This window comes from Rattus norvegicus, chromosome 5 (assembly GCF_021556685.1).
Source record: "Rattus norvegicus strain SHRSP/BbbUtx chromosome 5, alternate assembly SHRSP_T2T, whole genome shotgun sequence".
Lineage (NCBI taxonomy): Eukaryota > Metazoa > Chordata > Mammalia > Rodentia > Muridae > Rattus > Rattus norvegicus.
This window is the reverse complement of record NC_141538.1, coordinates 158,007,575-158,028,600: the sequence shown is the minus strand read 5'-3', so window position 1 is coordinate 158,028,600 and position 21,026 is coordinate 158,007,575. Positions and strand designations below refer to the sequence as shown.

General features: G+C 51.1%; 1 protein-coding gene across 4 annotated transcripts in view; it reads left to right on the top strand.

The window, feature by feature from the left end:
• Pax7 (paired box 7) overlaps positions 1-20,357 on the top strand; it is a 101,335-nt gene extending 80,978 nt beyond the window's left edge. The window contains 2 exon segments of one of the 4 annotated variants that reach the window (NM_001191984.2): positions 7,987-8,233; positions 16,604-20,357. In NM_001191984.2, the coding sequence (NP_001178913.1) occupies positions 7,987-8,233; positions 16,604-16,719 (363 nt within the window). In that variant the 3' untranslated portion in view covers positions 16,720-20,357. 4 annotated transcript variants of the gene reach the window in all.
• Positions 20,358-21,026: the final 669 nt, after the last annotated feature.

Genomic DNA, 21,026 nt, shown 5'->3' with positions numbered 1-21,026 from the left:
GGGATTGGAAGAGGGTGATAAGAGATGCAAAGTTCTGCACAGGGGAGCTGGGGAATATGGAGGTGAGAGGCTGTGGTGTATATAGGTGCGTGATGTGTATGTGTGTGTGTGTGTTATGTGGTATGTGTGTGTGCGCAGTAATGTGTGTGTGTAGTGGTGTGTGTAGTAGTGTGTAATGATGTATGTGTACTGGTGTGTATGTGTGTGTTTGTATGTGTGTGTGTGTGTAGTGGTGTGTATGTGTGTGTATAGTGATGTGTGTGTGGTGGTATGTGTGTATGTAGTGGTATGTGTGTGTGTAGTGGTATGTGTGTGTAGTGGTGTGTGTGTGTAGTAGTGTGTGTGTAGTGGTGTGTGTGTGTAGTGGTGTGTGTGTAGTTGATGTGTGTGTGTGTGTGCGTGTGTTATGTGCTCTATGTGTGTGTGTGTCTATGGCATGCACTCCCTGTCTTCGCCCAAGTGACTGTGGCTATGTTTTGGGGCTATCTGGGTAGCAACAGCAGTGATGGCTTGTAAGCACTTGGTGACCAATAGACCCATCCGGGAATATTAAAATATCCCCAATACCCAGAGAAGTGACACCAGTGGATGGCCAAGCAAGAAGAACAGAGATTGGACTACAGTTCTGTTCCTTTTCCGTGCTCAGTCTACCCTGATGGCATGCACTTGGACCCAGGGGTACCCCAGCTAAGCCCAGTCTGAGGGTAATTTCTGGTCCTTCAAGACATTTTTGGCAGCTCCAACAAATCTTGCCTTCCATTCCTGGCAATAAAACAGGCTGTCTCCCTATATCCCCACACTGGCCTGGCCACTTTCAGAAGTCACGGTGATGTGTTAGCAAGGTGGTGAGCCAAGGACAGAGCTGGACCTGAGGGCTGAGGAACAGTATTCTCTAGCACATGGGAGATTCCTTCATGGCCAAATATAGTCTGAGGATGGGAGTGGTATGTGTGTGTGTGTGTGTGTGTGTGTGTGTGTGTGTGTGTGTGTGTCAGTAAGGCGCTTACCAAACTGTGTGTGCAGAGATGTAGGGTGTTCTCGATGTTAAAGAAGGTCTTAAGGTCTGTTTGGGGGTGAGAAGAGAGTCGTACCATCTGTGCAGCTATAAGTACTTGTACCAGGGCATGAGTTTCTGAGCAGCCCAAGACTAAGAGACCTCATCAACTTTCCCCAAGTCCTCCCAGGCCACCTCCTCTCTGATGATAACCACCACCATGCCTGAAGGGGCGTGGTTTGCTGGAGTGACCTGCACCTGCTCCCTTTTGGCGAGCACAGCCAACTTTTAGGTAGGACCCATCCCAGGGTAGAGCCAAGTTTCCTCCAGAAACTTGGGGACAGAGCTGAAAAGGACACATTCACCCAAGTGGCTGGAGAAAGAGTCCCTTTGTCTGCTATCTTAGGTTCATTGCCATCTCGGGGAGTTATGGGACCCGTCTTTGCTCCTCCCTTTTAAACCAGGTATTATCAGAAGCCCACAGGGAGGGAGAACAGGCTGACTGGATACTAGTCACATCCTCACATTAACCTTCTAGGACCCTTTCCCATTATAGAGATGAGAAGACCAAGTCCTAGCAGGTTAAAGAACTGGCAGCAAAGGGTAGGGGTCAGGGCCTAGTGGGGTCCCTGACTTGCTCTTGAGTCCCTAAACTAAAGTGATTATTACCAAAGCCAGGCATTGAAGCTTGTAATCCAGGCACTTGCCTGTAAATGGAGGGCTATATTTTCCTCTGTGTGGAGTTCCGGGGCAGCCTTAGACTACACGAGGCCCGATCTGGTAGGGTAGTTGTGAGTTTGAGGTCAGCCTGGACTAGAGCGAGACACGATCTCAAAAGACAAAAAGCAAACGCCCTCCAGACTCCAAGAGAACCCCAGCTTTTTTGCCTTTAGCTGGTCTAGGGCCCCTGGGGAAAGTGCCTTACTTCTCAAGGCCTCAGAGAAGGAACAGCCTCTAACCTTCAGCTGGTCACAGGGTTCTTTGACCTAATGGTAACCCCCCACTTACCTTCTCAGGCCCAGGCCCCTCTCCTCCCTCTCCCCACCACCCAGAGCCTACGGTTTAGCCATGGCACCTCTTTCAGTTTTGCTCCCCAAGCCACACTGGGTTATCACAGAGGGTGCAGAGCTCCGAGCTCAAGCTCTTCAGTCCCACACCCTCAGGCCAGCTCAGGAACGGAGGGAATTAATTACATTCTACCATCCCCTTTTAAAGTAGGGGAGCACGTCAGGGCATCCACAGAGGAGAGGTTGCAGAGCAGAGACTGTGGAAGAGGGGGGCCCACCCCTGAAAGCAGCAGGCCTCTCCCCAGGGGCGGAAGGGGGTGGGTGAAGCTAGCCCCTTATTGATTTAGCCAGGTTCAGGCTGGGACTGATTTGGGGTAAGGGTGGGGGTGGAGTGCTGGGGTTGGGGGGGGGAAGGGAGGAAGAGAGAGGAAGGTAAGGCTGTCAGTCAGGCTGACGGACAGCCCCGAGATTTGCCTTCAGATAAAACCTTACAGATGTGGAGGTCAGTATTGATTTTGAGTTAGTAACGGTACCTTACCAAGAAGTAATACATTAGTGAAAGCAAGGTCACCGGGAAAAAGCAAGCCCCACCCGGGAGAGGCCTCGGCATTCCTGAGGGGGTGTACATTACCGCATCAGACCAGGACTTCCTCAAGTTCAAAAGTGTGGAGGCCCAGACCTCCGCTGGGCCCCACTGTGGGCAAGATGCTTCCTTCCTCTGTGGCACAGAGGGACTTTTTGCCGAGGTCCCCAGGGCTCTAAACCATCAGTGCTGAGGAGACCCAGGGAAGCACCATCAGAGAAGCCAGAGACCCAGGCACAGACCCCAGAGTGACTTCTGACCAACTGCGTTGTACCCAAATGGGCCCTCTCACTCCCTGCTGCCTCAGTTTCCCCATCTACAGATTAGGGGTAGAAAACCCATTTGCTTGAGGAACCTCCGCAGTGACAGGGTGCAGCCTTGGCTGACACTTTTGCTCTACAGTGGCTGCCCGGCTCTCCTAGGTTGTGCCCTGTCTGTTTCCCGGGCAGTTGCTCTCCTGCAGATAGAATAGAAACCATTTGATCCATGAGCCTCCGGGGGACTCAGAGTCACCATTCACACCTACCCCAGATGTGGATTTGATTTGATGTTCCAGGCCAAATCCCATTGAGCAAATCCCATTATAGGAAGAGCTCCCTGGGCCGGGCTGTCTGTTAGCTGGCAGGGTCCATGGCCTTCAGAGCCGTGAGGCACAGCGCACACCGCTTCCAACAAAGAGCTGCGGGAGGCCTCACCCCTCCCAGGTCTCCTTCCTGCGTAGCCATGACTGTAGACCAAGCTGGCCTTGAACTCACAGACCCACATACTTCTGCCTCCCAAGTGCTGGGACTGAGAGAACCCAGAACCATACTTGCCCTAAGATATTTTTAGGAAGAGTCCATTACTTTCCGTGTTACCTGTGTATATGTGCCTGCATGAGGTTGTGTGTGCAGATGCCAGAAGAGGCCAGAAGAGGGCGCCAGATCCCTGCTTACAGGTGACTGTGAGTCGCCCCACATAGGTGCTGGGAACCAAACGAGTCCTCTACAAGAGCTGTCATCCCCAAACTCCTCCGTGTTCATCTTTTTGGCTGTTTCTTAAGTTTTCTAGGTGTGTTCTTACCATAAGGTCTTTGTGCTTAGAGATTTCCCCGATCTAGGAAGCCCTCTGCTGAACGCATCTTGTCATGGTCGGTTCTTTTGGATCTGATGGTTATGAACACTTTGGGCAGGGCTTCCCTGAGCCCATGCCCTCCCTGACCCTACCTCCCTGCCTTGTGGCCCCATAGTGGTCTGCTGTGGCAGAAGTTATCGCTCTTCCTCTGAGAGGAAGTTGAGGTTACTCTTCAGAAAGCCCCAGTGATAGGCTTATGATCAGGTATGTAATAAATGCCCAATAAATGGGGCTCCAATGAGAGCCCTGTGTGTGAATTCAGGGAGCTCTTCTGAGCTCACTGTAGACAGTAGACTGGAAGCACACACTGAGGCTGCAGAGAGTGACAGCACATACTTTGGGCCCATAGCAATGGTCCACAGCACACTCATTGGATAATAAGTGCATGAATGTTGTCTACCTCGGGGAATACAGTATTGCTGGGTCACGAAGGAACCAGAGAAACTGGACAGGCAGAGAAAGTTCAGACCACGAGAAGCCCTTGCTGGAGCCCTTCAAAGTTCTTGGGTGACAGAGTCAGGTCTGGCTGCTATCCTGTGTGGGTGTCGGTCATACAGAATGTGTGTATATGCAGTCTCGGAGGCACCTCCTCTTCTTCCCTTCCTTTCTCCTTCCTCCCTTCCCACCATCTTTTCTGAGCTGGCCGTCTTGGTAAAAGGCAGTACAAGAGAATCAAGGTGGGTCTCAACCTCCTCCAGGAGCCTCTTAACGTGTTCTGAAAGAAGGGAAAGGGCTGGTGAGCTGACTCCTGGGGCCCAGGCTTCCTCCAAGGGGAAGCAGGCTCTGTCTGTGGGGGCCAGGATGACTGACAGTGTCATCATTTTGGTGGCAGAGTGGGATCTTAATTGGGAATCAAACACAGTTGCGAAGAGTGGGGTCTCCCAGGCCCAGATCCCCAGTTCACCCTGGAGTTTCTGTATTGCACCCCCTGGCAGGTTTCCCAGGCTTGGGGCACCCATCTCTAAGGTTGGAAAGGCATGGATGGCATTCAGCGCTTAGCTGTCTCCACATCCTAAAATCCCAGCACCCTGGCTATTGACCCTGCCCTGACGGAGATGCCAGAGGCAGGGTGAGCCTGGGAGCTAGACAGACAGCACAAAGTGGTCCAGGTGCAGCCCACCCAACCTCAGACCCCCGTCACACCTCCCCAAAGACGTATACACCTTTGCCATCTTGGAGGGGTCCCCAGAGTTCCATCCAACCTAAAAAAACTAATCTCACCAGCAGAACCTGCGCCCAGGCCTGCCTTGCCCTGCCCCACCCTTGGCTCTGGTTTGGACCAAGTATTCAGTTTACAGAGTTTAAATATCAAAGGTGGTGTTTCACCTACTCCCTTCCACTGGCTCCCCCCAAAACAGGTGACTGCATGACCCTGGTGAGGCATCACTCTCTGGGGGCCCCTCTATGTTTATCTGAGAAATGGGCTCTTAGCTCCGCCCCCACATGTCTCCATAGTTCTCTGGATTGGAGACATCATGTAGGTGAATGGCTAAGAAGAGGTTTGAAGAGAGCAGCAACTGAGTAGGCTCGTGAGAACAGGGTCCTATTTGCCCACCAGGTCCAAGGCAGAGCATGTCCTCAGCAGAGGTCCCCTCATCCTCCCGGTCACCCTGTGACTCAGCCACCCTCATAATCCCTTTCCCTAGGACTTCAGAGGTCATGGGATTTCCGGGCTGTCCACACCCCCTCAGACACACAGCTGTTAAGTACGAGAGCTCTGTTCTGTCCAGGGATTACGGAACCTGTGTGTCTGCCCTTGACCTCTTCTTCTGCCCCAGAGCCTGTGCAGGACAAGCCACTGGGAAAACCACCTAGCCCAGGGCCTCCTATAGGGTGACATCTCCAGGAGGTCACCGGAGACCTGGGGCCTACAGAACTCGACCCTCTGGGTGACTGTGCCCTCTCACCCTGTACGGTCGTCACCTGTACTGCTAATCCCTATTGTCCCTGCAGCGCTCGATGGCAGGTCCACCTTCTCCAAAGATCCTTTGGACCCCAGGCCGTCTGGGTGTGCTCTGTGGCTTCCACAGACAAAAGCTATCTCTATCAAACGCCTCAGTGCTCCCTCTGTGCTTTGAGGGCCTTAGTTCATCGCCAAGATCTTCCCGTTCATTCTTCCGCTGGGGTAAGGGCCAGGACTCTGCTGCATGGCCTTCAGTCTGGGGGACGGGGACAGACTTGGCACCAGTACTTACTGAATGACTAAGCAAGCACCCAGTGACCCAACATTCATCCTTCAGGGTGAGTTTGCAGAGTTCAGTCTGGGGGTCCCACGGGCCAAGCAGGGTCATGGGCGAAGGCTGGAGACAGCAGGGGGTGACATTCACAGAAGGTTCTCAGGGAGCTGTTAAAAAACAAAACAAAACACATGGACCTTGCCCCCGAGAGACGACTCAGCGAGGATAGGCACTTGCCGCCAAGCTTGACCTGAATTCGATCCCCAGTACTCACGTGGTGGAGGGAGAGGACTAATCAGTCTCATGAATTGTCTTCTGGTCCCCACACAGGCTACGACATGCACCCACACCCACAGAAAATTAATAATTGGAATATTAAAAACACAGGTTTTGTACTATGGCATAGTAAAGGCAGGAGCTTGAAGTCCAGAAAGTCATGAACAGCATCCCGTCTTAAGCAGAGCAAAAGTGTGGGGTCGTTAAACCAGGAAGTGTGTGCGTGTGCGAGTGTGTATGTGTGCACACATGCATGTGTGTGCTCGTGTGAAGATGGGCCGTCCCAGTCTGGTGTGGGAGGCACGGTCCTCTAGTTCCTGGAGGGAAGCTCCATGATTGTTGAGACGCCGTCGTCTAGTTAGGACACTGAGGAATGCATACCTCGGCTCATGCACACACAAGTTCATTCATCCACTCACGTGCCCCTTCAGCTGATAGGCCTAGGGTGTCCATTAGGAGTGAGTGCATGTGATCATTCATTCATGCAATCATTCATTCATTCATCCCTTCAGCTGACAGCTCTGTGGTGCCTTTTATCTAGTTGGTAAATTTATCTCTCATGCATGTATGCATTCATTTGTTCAGCCTGTCGGTCTGTCTGTCAGTCAGGTAAGCATCCCTGATAAGGCCCCAGGTGCCCCCTATCTAGTTAGAGCACATTCTCTCATTCACTCACTCACTCATTCATTCACTCACTCACTCACTCACTCATTCACTCACTCACTCATTCATTCACTCACTCATTCATTCACTCACTCACTCATTCACTCACTCACTCATTCATTCACTTACTCACTCATTCACTCACTCACTCACTCATTCATTCACTCACTCACTCATTCATTCACTCACTCATTCATTCACTCACTCACTCATTCATTCACTCACTCACTCACTCATTCATTCACTCACTCATTTTTTTCATTCACTGACAACTCATTCATTCATGCATTAACTCATTCATTCACTCATTCAATCACTCACTCATTCACTCATTCATTCATTCACTGACTCATTCATTAACCCAATTGATAGATCCAGAGCCTTGTGTAGTTGTGTCTTTGTTAATTCACATATGTATATACCCACTCATTTATGCATGCATCCATCTCTTCACTCAGGGTGCTCTTTATGAAGTTAGTTCATCTATTCATTCATGCATACATCTATCCATTGATTGATTGATTGATTCTGCTGATAACTTCAGGGCACCTCTTATCTACCTAGTGTACTCATTCCTTCCTTCAGCTGATGGGTCCAGGCTTCCCCTTACCTAGTCATCAAGTTATCACTCATGTTTGTGGGCGTTCATCCAGCCATCCAGCCATCCACCCGGTAGGTCCAGGATGTCCCTTGCGTAATCAGTCCTTTCATTCCTGCATTTATCCATCCATCGCTTTATTCATGCAGGCATTCAGCAGAAAGTACAGGGTAACCCCTCAAACTAGGCCATAAGGGACAAAGAAGTGACAAAGAGCCTGCCCTGTCCCTGGAGCTCTTGGTGGGAAACAGCCTCTTTGGCTCACACTTGGGCAGGATTAACTCTGGAGATGAGTCCCATTTCCCGCTCTAGGCTGTGACACTGCTGCTGCCCTGGGCCAACCCCTGCATGCTGATGCCCTGGGGTCCAGCCTCTGGAACTGCCCATCTCTCCTGGTCTAGCTTCTGGCACTGCCCATCTCTCCAGGGTCCAGCCTCTGGTACTGCCCATCTCTCCTGGTCCAGCCTCTGGCACTGCCCATCTCTCCCGGTCTAGCCTCTGGCACTGCCCATCTAGCCTCTGGCACTGCCCATCTCTCCTGGTCCAGCCTCTGGCACTGCCCATCTCTCCCGCAGGTGATGAGCATTCTCAGCAACCCGAGTGCTGTGCCTCCACAGCCCCAGGCCGACTTCTCCATCTCCCCGCTGCATGGAGGTCTGGACTCTGCCTCCTCCATCTCAGCCAGTTGCAGCCAGCGGGCCGACTCCATCAAGCCAGGAGACAGCTTGCCCACCTCCCAGTCTTACTGCCCACCCACCTACAGCACCACGGGCTACAGTGTGGACCCTGTGGCTGGTTACCAGTACAGCCAGTACGGTCAAAGTGAGTGTTTCCCCCCTTGCTGCCCATCTCCAAGGGGGCTGACTTATTCCTAGGCATGGCAGTGGGTGGTCAGGGTGGAGGAGGGTGCCTTTTTCTTTTAAAAGAATTTTAAAATTGTTTTATTATTTGATATGTATGAGTGTTTGTGTATCATGTGCATGCAGTACCTGCAGGGGCCTGAAGAGGGCATCGGATCCCCTGGAACTGGAGTTACAGAAGGTTGTGAGCCATTTTATGGGTGCTGGGAACTAAGCCCAGGCCCTGGGCAAAAGCAGTCAATGCTCTTAACCATTGAGCCGTCGCTCAAGTCCTCTTAAAAGAAATTCAAAGTAGTGTGGGTGTGTGTCTGTGTCTGTGTCTCTGTGTGTGATTGTGTGTGATGTGTGTGTGTGTGTGTGTGTGTAGTATATGTATGTGATGTATGTGTGATGTGTGTGTGTGATGTATGTGTGTGTGATGTATGTACTGTGTGTTCCTATGTCTGTGTGATGTCTGTGAGTGGGAACACATGAGTGGAGGTCAGAGGACAACTTTTGGACATTGCTTGGGAATCAAACTCGGTTCTGTCTTTACCCTTTGAGCCGTCTCCCAGGCCCAGATGCCCCTTTCACAGGTGGGAAAACTGAGGCCCATAAAGGAAGCAGAAGTGACCTAAGATGTTCTGAGCTGGTCATCAGATGCAGTGGCTCGCCTCTTAGTGAAAGCATCCTACACTCAAATGTGGGCTTGTATACACACACACACACACACACACACACACACACACACACACACACTTCTGCCCTGGCAGCCACAAATGCCCCTACAATCTCTAGAGGCCACGCTTTACAAGGAGAAAGGGCAGGATTTTTATTAGCATATTTTATTTAGCCTGACATACCCAGATCACTGTTTCACACAACCCACAGGCAATGCCCAGGAGATAGTTTGTGTCCTTTTGTTCAGACTCTGTTTTTGCAACCCAGTGACTTTTGTTGCTGTCCCTTTGATGGTACTGGGAATTGAACCCAGGACCTTGCCCAAACTAGGGATGAGCACTGCAGCTCCAACCCTCTGTTTACTTTATATTTGACACACACACAAGGGCCACTAAGATGTCCATACTGACCTGAACTCACTCTGTAGCCCAAATGGGGCTTGAATTTGCTATTCCTTCATCAGCACGGAAAATTCGTGAAGGTGCCACTGGGGACACAGCACTGCATACCCAAGCCTTTCTAAACTGACTTGTAAGCTTTTCAACGTGAACCAACAAAATTAAAGATCCGTTTTTACATTCGAATGACATAAAACTAAGTAAACATCTGAGAGCCTGCTCCCCGTGGCACTAGGTGCAGGTCAAGTATAGGACAGCTAGCTGCATGTGGCATGAGGTGGGGGCTGCGGTGGGGGGGGCTGCTCCCCCTCTTCCCCTGTGCATGGCCATGTAGGGGGATGGCTGTGCACAGAGTTCTGCTCTCTGTCTGACACTTCTCTCAAGTCTCCAGGGTCTCACATACCCACTCCAGCCATTGTCCCCTTGGTGTCTTGGCTGGATATAGCAACAGCAGACTCTCAGACCAACAGCTGGGCAAAGCCAGGCCTGGCCACAACCTCTGGCGGGGCCAGCAGCAGGGCAGGCCCAGACAGGATGGGGGAGCCAAAGGTCACAAGGCTGCCCTCCTGCCGCCTTCCAGCAAAGGCCTCACCTGCTGGTGTCAAACTAATCAGGAGGGTGTGTGGAGAGAGTGGGGCCTCCAGCCTGAGGGTACCCTCTCCAGCTGCTGCCTAGTCCTGCCACACTGACCTCTGCTTCCTGAGGCCCCCAGCCCACTCCAACCTCATGGCCTTGGCCTCCACGGTTAAATGAGGGCCAGCTGTGTGGGCCTCTACCTCCCATGTGTGTATGTGCGTGCGTGTATGCATCATGGACGGTAATAGTCCAAGTGTCTGTGCGCACACTGTGCGCAAGGGACGTGCCTCAAATAATTCAGTCACAGCCCAGTGTCTACCTCTTTCCAGATAAGTGAGTTGTCTGTGTAAATATGTGTTGAACATAAGTGTGTATGTTTACATGTAACTGTACACGTGTACATACAAATCACCATTCCATGTACACATTGCGTGGGTGTATATGGCTTTGTAGGAGCATACACAGACACACATGCATGTGAGAGTATGTGGTGGCAATATGCACACATGTTTAAATTTTCATAGGTGGGTTCTTATGGGCTGATGTGTCTTTGTGTGTGTGTGTGTATGTGTGTGTGTGTTGAATGTGTGCAGCCAATATGCAGATAAGTGTGGTTGTGTGCACATGTGTATTTTGGCATGTGCAGGTGCTTAAAGGTGTCTATGATTAGGCATGCTTCGGTGCTTGCATGAACATGATGTGCATGTCTCGGCATGTTCATATGCGGTGCCTGGGCATGATTGTGTAAGCAATTGTGTGTGTGCAGGACCATGTATGTGAATGTGTGTTTGGGAAGCACGGCTCTACACGATCATCTGTGAGCAGGATACATCAGCCAGTGTGCATGGGAGACTTTCCACACGGTCCCTGGTTGACCCCCTGACCTAGCGCATGTTCCCAGTCCAACGCAGGACACATGCTCTTGATAAAACATTTTCAAGCAGCAGCAGCGGCAGCATGGCCGGCCCCGGGCAGGCGTTAGTCACACCCGGAGCCTGGAGCCCCTGCCCTGCTCCAGGGCGCCTGCCCAATTCGGAAATAAAATTAACCCCAAAGTCAGCACGGGGGTGGTGGGGGAGGGGGATCAAAAGAGAATGGGCCCAGGAGGCCAGAAAGGAAAAGCAGTTGCCCCCCTTCTCCTTCCTCCCCCCTCCCCTCCTTTCTCAGCTCCTCTGTTACTGCAGGGATTGCTCAGGGCCCCTCTTGGGCCAGCCCTACCCAGAATCCACTTACTGAGGCACCTCTGCCACCATGTGTCACCACGGCACAAGACACACACCCAGCCTCAGCTTTCCCACCCGCAAGATGGGTCTGGGGACAAGGCACACCCTCTCAGCCGTTTCCAGTCACGCTGCCTTCTTTTCTGTTGACATTCTGGGGCAGCCCGAGGACAGGTCACATTCCCGTTAACCACCACCACCTGAGCACATGTGAGCCCAAGGTTCTCTGAGAAGCTTGGAAAGTCACCCATCCTGGACTCCCCTGCGTTGGTCCTGATTCGCCTGTCACCTGCTGCCTCCTGCCCCATGCTTAAGTTCAGCCCACGCAGCTCTGTGTGAAATCAGTGCTCCTCCGTCACAAAGATTTCACACCTCCTGGTCCTCAGTTTGTTAGGCTCAGAGAGGTGGTGTCCCCAAGGTCCCACAGCAGGGCAGTTGTGATTCAGCTTCCTTACCTCAGAGCACAGGTGAGTGTAGAGGGTAAAGACGCTTGGCACTGATTTGGTACACACTGTCCTGTGTGCACACTCGTGTGTGTGTGTGTGTGTGTGTGTGTGTGTGAGAGAGAGAGAGAGAGAGAGAGAGAGAGAGAGAGAGAGAGAGAGCGCCACTGAGCATGTGCAGAGTCGAGGTGTAACAATCGTTAGTCGACATTCCATCTCCATTGTTTCACAGAGCTGTGTGCACGGCCATTCTCGCTGTCCATTACAGAAATGGCACCTAGAGAGGTGTTGCTGGGCAGGGTAGCCACACCTGCATCTTGGTCTTCGAGAGCCACTTTCAGGTGTGTTCAAAACACGCACGTGACCCAACCTCCTATGCAGCAGACCCCGCCCCCAGCTCCTCGGGCCTCTCACCTTCCCGGAATCTTCCGACTCTGGCACATCCGTCCATCCATCTGCCCATCTCTAGCCGTCCCTGGAGTGGGTGGGGGCAGGGGGGCAGGGACGGGGCACATGGTAGATTAATATGGCCCCGGTGTTCCCAGAGGCCAGGGCCATACTAATGATAGGCTGATAGAACGCAGGAGTGTGAAAAGAATTTTAATAGATCTGACAACTCTAATAAGAATTTGTGTCTAGAAGGGTCCTCCTCTGGGGCCGCGCTCTGACGAGCTCCTGATGGCTGGGATCTGTTTACTGGTTGGCATTGCTGGCCCAGCTCCTGCCAACTCTTGATTAATGTAATTGGAGATGTTCAGAGCCCAGGCGGGGTGTGAGGCAGGAGAAGGGAGACACGGAGGGACAGAAGGACACCAAGGGCTGTTGACAGAGTCCCTAATGAGGGATATCACCTTCCCGTTTTCTCGCCCGGGCTTTTGGCTCTATCCTAGGAAGAGGCAAGCAAGCCCTACAGTTGGCCCTTGGGTGCTCTGGAAGTTGTGGGGGTCAGCAGGAAAGTTTAGCTTCTGGGTGCTTCCTTGCCTACCTCAAGGAGGGGAAGCTCCTACTGTGTGCTGGAGGAGGGCACCAGTGAAAAGGCAGAGTGGGGGGTTGGGGATTTAGCTCAGTGGTAGAGCGCTTGCCTAGCAAGCGCAAGGCCCTGGGTTCGGTCCCCAGTTCCGAAAAAAAAAAAAAAAGGAAAAGAAAAGAAAAAAAGAAAAAGAAAAAAGAAAAAAGAAAAGGCAGAGTAAATAGAGGGGCCTGGAAAATGATTCTTTTTGTACCCCTATATTTATGTGTGTATGTGTTCATGTATGTATGTGTTCATGTGTGTGCAGTTGTGCATGTGGAGGTCAGAGGTCAGGCTCGGGTCTCATCTTTAGACACTGTCCACAGCATCTCTCACTAGCCTGGAACTTATTTGGCAGTCCACCATGGAGGCTGTCTATAGAGCCCCCAGGGATCCAGATGCCTCTGTCTCCCCTGTGCTGGGGTCCAGACGCCACCATGTCTGGCTTTTCTGCATGGGCACAGCTTTCTCAATGGTGCCATCTCCCCAGCTCCATGAGTATCCACGGGCAACTGTGCTGTGCCTCAGTTTCCGTCTTTCTCAAGAAGGAACTGTCCTGCCCAAGGCACAGAACTCACATTCTCCAAGTATGAGGACCAACCAAGTGTGGGCTCTGCCCCCTCGCTGCTATCCTTGCTCAGTGGTAGACCTCATAGCCCACCCGGAATAACTACGGCGTCAGGGCTCAGCATGGAGTAGACTGAGGCAAAGAAGCCACAGTTTCCTGTGACGAACGAAAGGTCACCTGAGGTGATACATGCATTTGGTAAACCTCGCCTGGAGTAGAAAAGGTCAGTGTGGACACAAGAGGCAAAAAGCCTCAGTCTTGAGGACCATATGTACACCGGGGACCATTGCCAGGAATGCTCATACCCCGGGAGCTTTCCCAGGGGCTGCTGGTGAGGCCCAAGGCTATGGGGCTGCCGCCAGGCTGCCTGGGTCTGAAAGCCTGAGAGGAAGCAGCTGATTTTAGTCTCTAAAGACCTTGGTTCTATATTCTGTCAAACAGGGACAGGTGACAGTCACACTACCTGGCTTGTGGGATGGGAATGAGACCTAAAAGTATCCCGAGTACAGGATTCAGAGCAGGATAGCACAGGGCTAGCTCTCTGAGGTTTCTGCCTCTATCCCATCAGTGCCTGTCACCTCTCTAAGAGGGTGGCTTACTAACCCACGGACCCTGACATCCAAATGATAGTGTGGCCAGAGCTTTACAGTTTTCCTGCAGTAGAGTTGGGAACTCCCCACTCCCCACTCCCAGCAAGGTAAGGCCGGCCACGGCTGCCTCTGCCCTGCTACCTGGGAACCTGAGACAGAGTGAGTTACATCACAGACCTTCCAGCACAGGAACTCAGTACAGAGCGTCCTTCCACTTACCCACCATGAGCCTGGCTGGGGTAGCACACACGAGGTTCAAAGATACCCCAGGACATTTGCACAGCCTTTAGGAGTTGGGAGGCTTGTCCTGAGCTTTCTGTGACAGTGTGTTTAATAACATTGTCTGTACCCCAGTTTCCAAGTAGGTAAACTGGCACAAAGGAAGGCCAGTTTGCTCAAAACCACATGACCGGGAATGTACCCAGGCACGACACCACTAAAACTCTCATTTCTTCTGGGCCTGAGCTCACAAGCGCCACCCTCTACCTTCAGACTACGTGTGTGGATTCTATTAGCTTTCCCTGCAGTTCTTTGATGCATATGATCTGTCCCATGATACAAACAGGGAAACAGAGGCCGAATTGGTAGGCCCCAGATCATACTCAAGGTCAGCAGGCATGGAACTTAAGTCCAGCTATTGGGGCTGGGGATTTAGCTCAGTGGTAGAGCACTTACCTAGGAAGCACAAGGCCCTGGGTTCGGTCCCCAGCTCCGAAAAAAAGAACCAAAAAAAAAAAAAAGTCCAGCTATTGAGATTGTCCCTCTGACCTCCCTGGTCTGACCATCAAGCTTTATTACCTCCCTCCTGGCTCCACTTCCCCGTGCCCTGCTTTAAGCAGAAGACGCCAAGCTTAGGGAAGCAGAGGCACTCTACAGGGAGCAGGTGACAGAGAGAGCCTTGTGACCCTTCATGCTACTTCCCCTCTGGACGCTTTGTGCATAGAGAGAGCACACTGGCTACAGTCCCAGGACTGAAAGGTGACATCCTGCACCCTGAGAGGCCTTGGCCACATGCCTGTCCAGTGCCTTAGTCAGGAAAGATTTCTGCTAGAGCCTCAATTAGGACAGAGCCACAAGCTTCTTCGAAAGCCAGCAACCATGGCTGCACACGACAGACATCTGTGTCTTTCTCAAGTGAGCTCTAATGTTTGCAGGACCTGTGCGTGCATGGGTGTTCCCACTTGTGCATCTGTTTACAAGGAGCAAGGGGCTCACAGAGGTGTGTGTGTGTGTGTGTGTGTGTGTGTGTGTGTGTGTGTGTGTGTCCCAAATGGGCACGGGTAAGTATTGTTGAGTATGAACATTCATGCTATGCTCAGCATTGCCTTGTGAAGATTCTCATTTCCCCTACACACACACACACACACACACACACACACACACTCTCACACACACACTCACACACACACTCACACACACATTCACACACACACACACACACACACATACACACACACACGAATCCCTACCAATGCTAACCTGTCTTTTCTGGAGCTGACAGGCTGTGGGTCTCAGCTCTCATGCTTTCTCCCTCTTGGCTCACTTGCAAAAGCCACTTTGGCTCTTGTGTAGGGACCCTGCTGTGCCCCATGCATATCTGCACTTAGGGTCCAGCAAAAGCAGAAAACCTTCATCCTCAGTGCTACCTGGACTCACTCAGCGGGGTTCACTGACCAGGATGGGCAAATGGATTGAGGGAGGGAAGCTTAATTCTCTCCTGGAAACTGGGACGTGTGTGTGTACTTCCCTGCAGAGCCAGTAAGAGAGCTAGACAAATAATAAACACTGAGTAATATTTGCTGAGAGGCTGGAAAGGAAATTCAGAAGGGAAAGAGGGGTGGAAGAGAGGGTGGTTTTGTTTCATTTCTGTTGCTGTGTTAAATGCCCTGACCAAAAGTAACTTAGGGAAGGAAGGGGTTCATTTTACTTACAATAACATGTTACAGTTCATATAGCAGGGAAATCAAGGCAGGAACTTGAATTGGTCACATCACACCTACACTGAAGAGAAGAGAAAAACAATGTATCCATGCTGTCTGTCTACTTATTTGCCTTTGGCTGATTTTCTTAATTCTTATACAATTTAGGGTTCCCTGCCTAGGGAATGGTGTCACCCATAGTGGGCTGCATCTCTTAATAACCAATTAGCAGTCAAGACAGTTCCCCGACAGACATGCCCACAAGCCAACCTGATCTAGACAATTCTTCAACTGATGCTCACCTCTCAGGTTATTCTAGTCTGTGTGAAGTTGACAATAAAAATTATCCAGCAGAGGAAAGAGGGACTGATGGATAGATGGTCAGAAGGATGAATGGATGGACAGATAGAAGAATGGATGAACAGAAGAATAGATGGATGAATAGTGTAGATGGAAAAACAAACAAGAAGATTGGCAGGTGTGCAAATGGAAGACAATATGTATGGATGAATCGAAGAAGAATGGATAGTGGGAAATGGATGGATAGATCATTAGGTTTGATGGGTAATCAGACAGAAATGAATGGATGGATGATGGATGGATGGATGGATTAATGATAGATGGATGGAAGGATGGATGGATGGGTGGGTGGATGGATGGATGAGTGGGTGGATGGGAGCTGCGGAGGATAGATGGATGGAAGAAGGGATAGAGTGGTAGATGGATGGATAGATATGTGGATGTGCAGAAGAATGGGAGGAAAGGAGACTGAATGGATAGATTGGTAAGATCGATGGGTAAAATGATGAATGGATGGAAGATGGATGTGTGGAAGAAAGAGAGCTGGATGGAATGGTGGTTGGATGGACAGATGGACAGAAGAATGAAGGTTAAGTGGAAGACTACATAAAGAGAACTTCAGTTTCTAGAAGCTTCTTTCTCTTCCCAGCTGCTGTTGATTACCTGGCCAAAAACGTGAGCCTGTCCACACAGCGCCGTATGAAGCTCGGGGAACACTCCGCGGTGCTGGGACTTCTTCCTGTGGAGACGGGACAAGCCTACTAGGGTCCCTGGGGCAACTTGCCCTATCCAGTGACCCAGCTTAGCCCTTCCCAAACCCTGAGTCTCCTCCCCTTATCCCCCTGGGGTCGCAGGAGGCCAGGGAAGAAACCCTCTCCCTTCCTACAGGCAGCCCTCTGGAGACGGACAACCAGTGCGCCAATCACTCATGGTTAGTGACCTAGATTGGCTTTCTGCCTCCCCCTCTTTCTCCAGAGGGGTTCCTCACCATTCTGCAGTGACCTCCAGCTCAGACCCACCTCCTAGTGTCATGGCCTTGGTCCTGTCTCAGTGTAGAGATTGAGACTCAAGTTGAACCAAGCACCTAGCTATCAGAGGAAAATGGTGCCAAAGACAAGGCCCTGGAGTCTTTGACCTCTGAGTCCTGGGTGCCCGGCCACAGGTGCAGGTGGAGCTCATGGGTGTCCTCAGTCACAGAGCTGGGAGCTCTCTCTTGCTTGGCATCAGCACTGCAGTCCCTTTCACTGGACACTGACATGAGTCCCAAGGGCGTTCCCAAGGGAGAAAGCAGGAAACATCTCAGCTTTACCTGGGAATCCAGAGGACTTTGGGACTGTCCCTATGCACCCTGCTGCAAATCAGGAGACCAGGAATTCTAGCAGAGGGTAGGGTGCACAGAGCTTGCTGGCCATGAGCTATCTCAGAATGCCTGGTCTCAGGTCCAGCAGCAGGAGGTGCAGGACTCCTAAGTTGCAATCTGACAGAGGCTTGCCCACCGTACCAGGTCTAGGCAGCCCACAGAACCTGTCAGTCTCCTCAACTGGTAGGAGAAGAGAAGGTCTTGAGGTGACAGGAGGCAGGAGGTGGGCTCAGACAGTCTGAGTTGAGCTTTCAAGTCTGCACCCCTAGAGTTCTGCACACCATCTTGCTGGCAGCTGGGAACCTGCCTCATGCATGCTGGTCCCCTGAAAAGGGGGCCTCCATCTTCCAGCATGTAAGGCTCTTGATGCCACTGGATGCAGAGAGCCTTCTCGGACCAGACAAAATTATTGATCCACACCAGAGAAGATGCTCCCCATCTCCTTGGCATCGCCTTGTCTCTGTCCTTTTCGGAGTAGCATTTTTCAATGTTGGTTGCTCAGTCAGGAGGCTTCTGTCGCCTCACGAGGCATAGTGCGCCTTGGGCCACCACCCACCCCCTGGCAGAGGAAGATGCCAGAAGTCCCAGCAATGAGGACAAGGCGCCTTCCTTAAACACTCCAGAGTCTTCCTTGCACTCCCGCCCTCTCTTAGAGCTGGGTCTTTTGGGGTAAATGGATTGCTGAGGCCCCTGATTCTCTCCTCTGTGGAGGTCTTTATCACCATCTATTTATCAAGATTACATCCACTTTGACCTTCTCCCTCGCTATAACCTCCACTTGGGCCATCCTCATCCAGTGCTAGGATCCCACAGCACCAAATCCAGGATCCCTGGGCCTGATTGCTTGTTGCCACCATGCACACGAGACCACCTGCTGACGCAGTCCATGCCTCCTGGCCTCAGCCATCGAGACATTCCTAGAGAGATGGGCTATGGGCTCAAAAGCCCTGACTTCCTTTTGACTGGGGACCTGAACCGGCAAGATGCTGGGACACTCGTCTACATGAACATGTGACCAATGTATCTCATCTCTAGAGCCATCATCTGAAGCCTATTCCAAGCTGTGACTGGGATGGCTTGTATCTGTGGTTTAGAGAAGCCTATTCGTAACTGGGAGGAAACTGGCTCTCTGGCATCCTGGAGCACCAGACATATAGAGCTTATCCGTTCAGTCCAGGCTTCAAGGAAGACTTTTGGGCTCTTCAAGGTCTGGACAAGAGGGAAGCCATGTTGCCCCCCTTGGAAACCCAGATTCTCCTTTTGAAGTTCTTATAGCTGCAAGCACCTCTTTCAGAAGACCAAATGCATCTTCCTCCACATTCCTTGCCCCTTGGAGGCCTGGCTCTGGATACACCTGAGTCTCCTTTCACCAAGTATGCTTCAGGACCAGGGACCTCAAGCAGGTGACATCCACAGGGCCCAGTCTCAGCCCCAGGAGCAACATTCCAATGCTTGGACCAATCACAATGATCTGCCCACAAGGGTAACCGCAACCAGAGACCTGCTTGCGAGAAAATGAAATGACTTCTCATTCCATGCAACGTCTCTGAATGCTCCCCCAAGCCGCCATCTTGGTATAAAATGGGACTTGTGTTCTGAGGGGCCCTTGACCCCAACAGATTTCCCCAACCATCTCATGCTTTTGTGAATCTGTCCACCTTGATCTGTAAAACTCAGCCTTGTTGGGGCAACTTGCAACTGCACCATTGAGGTGATGAAGGTTAGGCGAGAGGTACCAGGCCTCTCCCCTGTCCCTCTGGGGTTGAGCACAGCCTACAAAGGCCGATTTCCAGTGGCCAGGCTGGATCAGAAACAGCCCCCACCCCAACTCCTGTAAATAGAATCAATAGTAAGATAAGAGGGGTGCCCTCCATGTCACCTCAAGTAGCTACTGGTTCTTCTGTGGGGGCCCCTCTGAACTTATTGTATGGTAGTTGATGTGACGTCGTGCCGTTTGTTTATAGAACATTGGCTTTTTATATATAAATCTATATACTTAAAAACAAAACAAAAACAAAAAATGGAAAGAAACCCCCACAGTGCGTGTCGTGCTAGTGCCAGGGATCATCTGTAGGGATCTCACTGTGTGTTTGGGTTACGAATTCCAGCCTCTCTTTGATTCCTTCTTCTTTTTCCCTTTGTCATTTCCCTACTCCCAATTTGGCTTTTCTCTCTTGCTATGAAATTGAAAGAGAAGGCTTCAAGAGCCAAGCATCTACTCCTTTATACTCGTTTTAACTTTGCCCTTCTTTTAGGGGACCAGGAAGGAACGAGCACAGGAAACAGACATTGGGAAGCAAGAGGGTAGGAGAGAAAAGTGAGGGGAGGAGCTGGCCGGGGAGACAGGAGAGCAGGGCAGTTTCACAGCCAGATGATGGGTGCAGCCCAGGACGGAGGCTGGATTGGTATCTGCACCAGAGTCGGGCATTGTTTTGCATGGAAATCGTAGAAGGTTCTAAGACGTGGAACTAAGGGACTCCACAGTTGCCAACTAAAAAGACTGTGCAAGTCCTCTATGAGACTCATTCTTCCCAGGCTCCTGGAAATGTCTCTCCCTGCTGGATGCTTCTCTAGGCTACACAGCATCCTCACCTTCTACAGAAGAAGCACCAAGCCAAGACCAAATGGGGGTATGTGGGCTGCCGCGTTGAAATGCTTCGAGATACCTGTGCGTTTAATGTTTCCTCTGTCTACACGGACCTGGGCAGCCCCCGGCTGGGAGAATACCACACTGTGCTGGAGAACATTCCTTCTACCTAGTGACTGCAACATTGTTGCTTCAGTGTTTGGCTCAGCCATTTCTCTCCAGGCAAAGTGAGTGTGTGTGCATGAGGGGTGTGAGTGGGATGTGCGTGTGTGGGCGGGTGTCTAAATATAACCGCACCATAATTTATTCAGCTATATGGAGTAGTAGACTAGAAAGACAAACTGGTATTTGCTTTAACTACCTGCTGCTTGTAAGCGCTGCCTCTGTAACTCAGGCGTAACTGTTACACATTAAAAGAAATTAAAAAAAAAAAAAAAACATCGTGAAGGTTCTGCATCCTCAATTGACTGCTAGCCTGTGGCTGGGGACCAGGATGTCTGGGAACCACCTGATGGGTTGGTATGGAAATGTTTCCGCTGTATCCTGTATTGGTCAGGGTTCTCTAGAGAAACAAAACCAATAGGATGGATAGATAGATGATAGATAGATAGATAGATAGATAGATAGATAGATAGATAGATAGATAGATAGATAGATTAGATAGACAGATAGATACCATAGTTGGGGTTTTACTGCTGCGAACAGACACCATGACCAAGGCAACTCTTCTAAAGGACAACATTTAATTGGGGCTGACTTACAGGTTCAGAGGTTCAGTCCATTATCATCAAGGCAGGAGCATGGCAGTATCCAGGCAGGCATGGTGCAGGAGGAGCTGAGAGTTCTACATCTTCATCCGAAGGCTGTTAGCAGAATACTGGTTTCCAGGCAGCTAGGATGAGGGTCTTAAATCCCACACCCACAGTGACACACCTACTCCAACAGGGCCACACCTCCAAATAGTGTCACTCCCTGGGCCAAGCATATACAATACAAGCCATCACAATAGACAGACAGACAGACAGACAGACAGACAGACAGACAGACAAATAGAGGCTGATACACAGGATGTATTAGACTGTCTTACAGGTTGTAGTCCAACTATTCCAACAGTTCCACTGGATG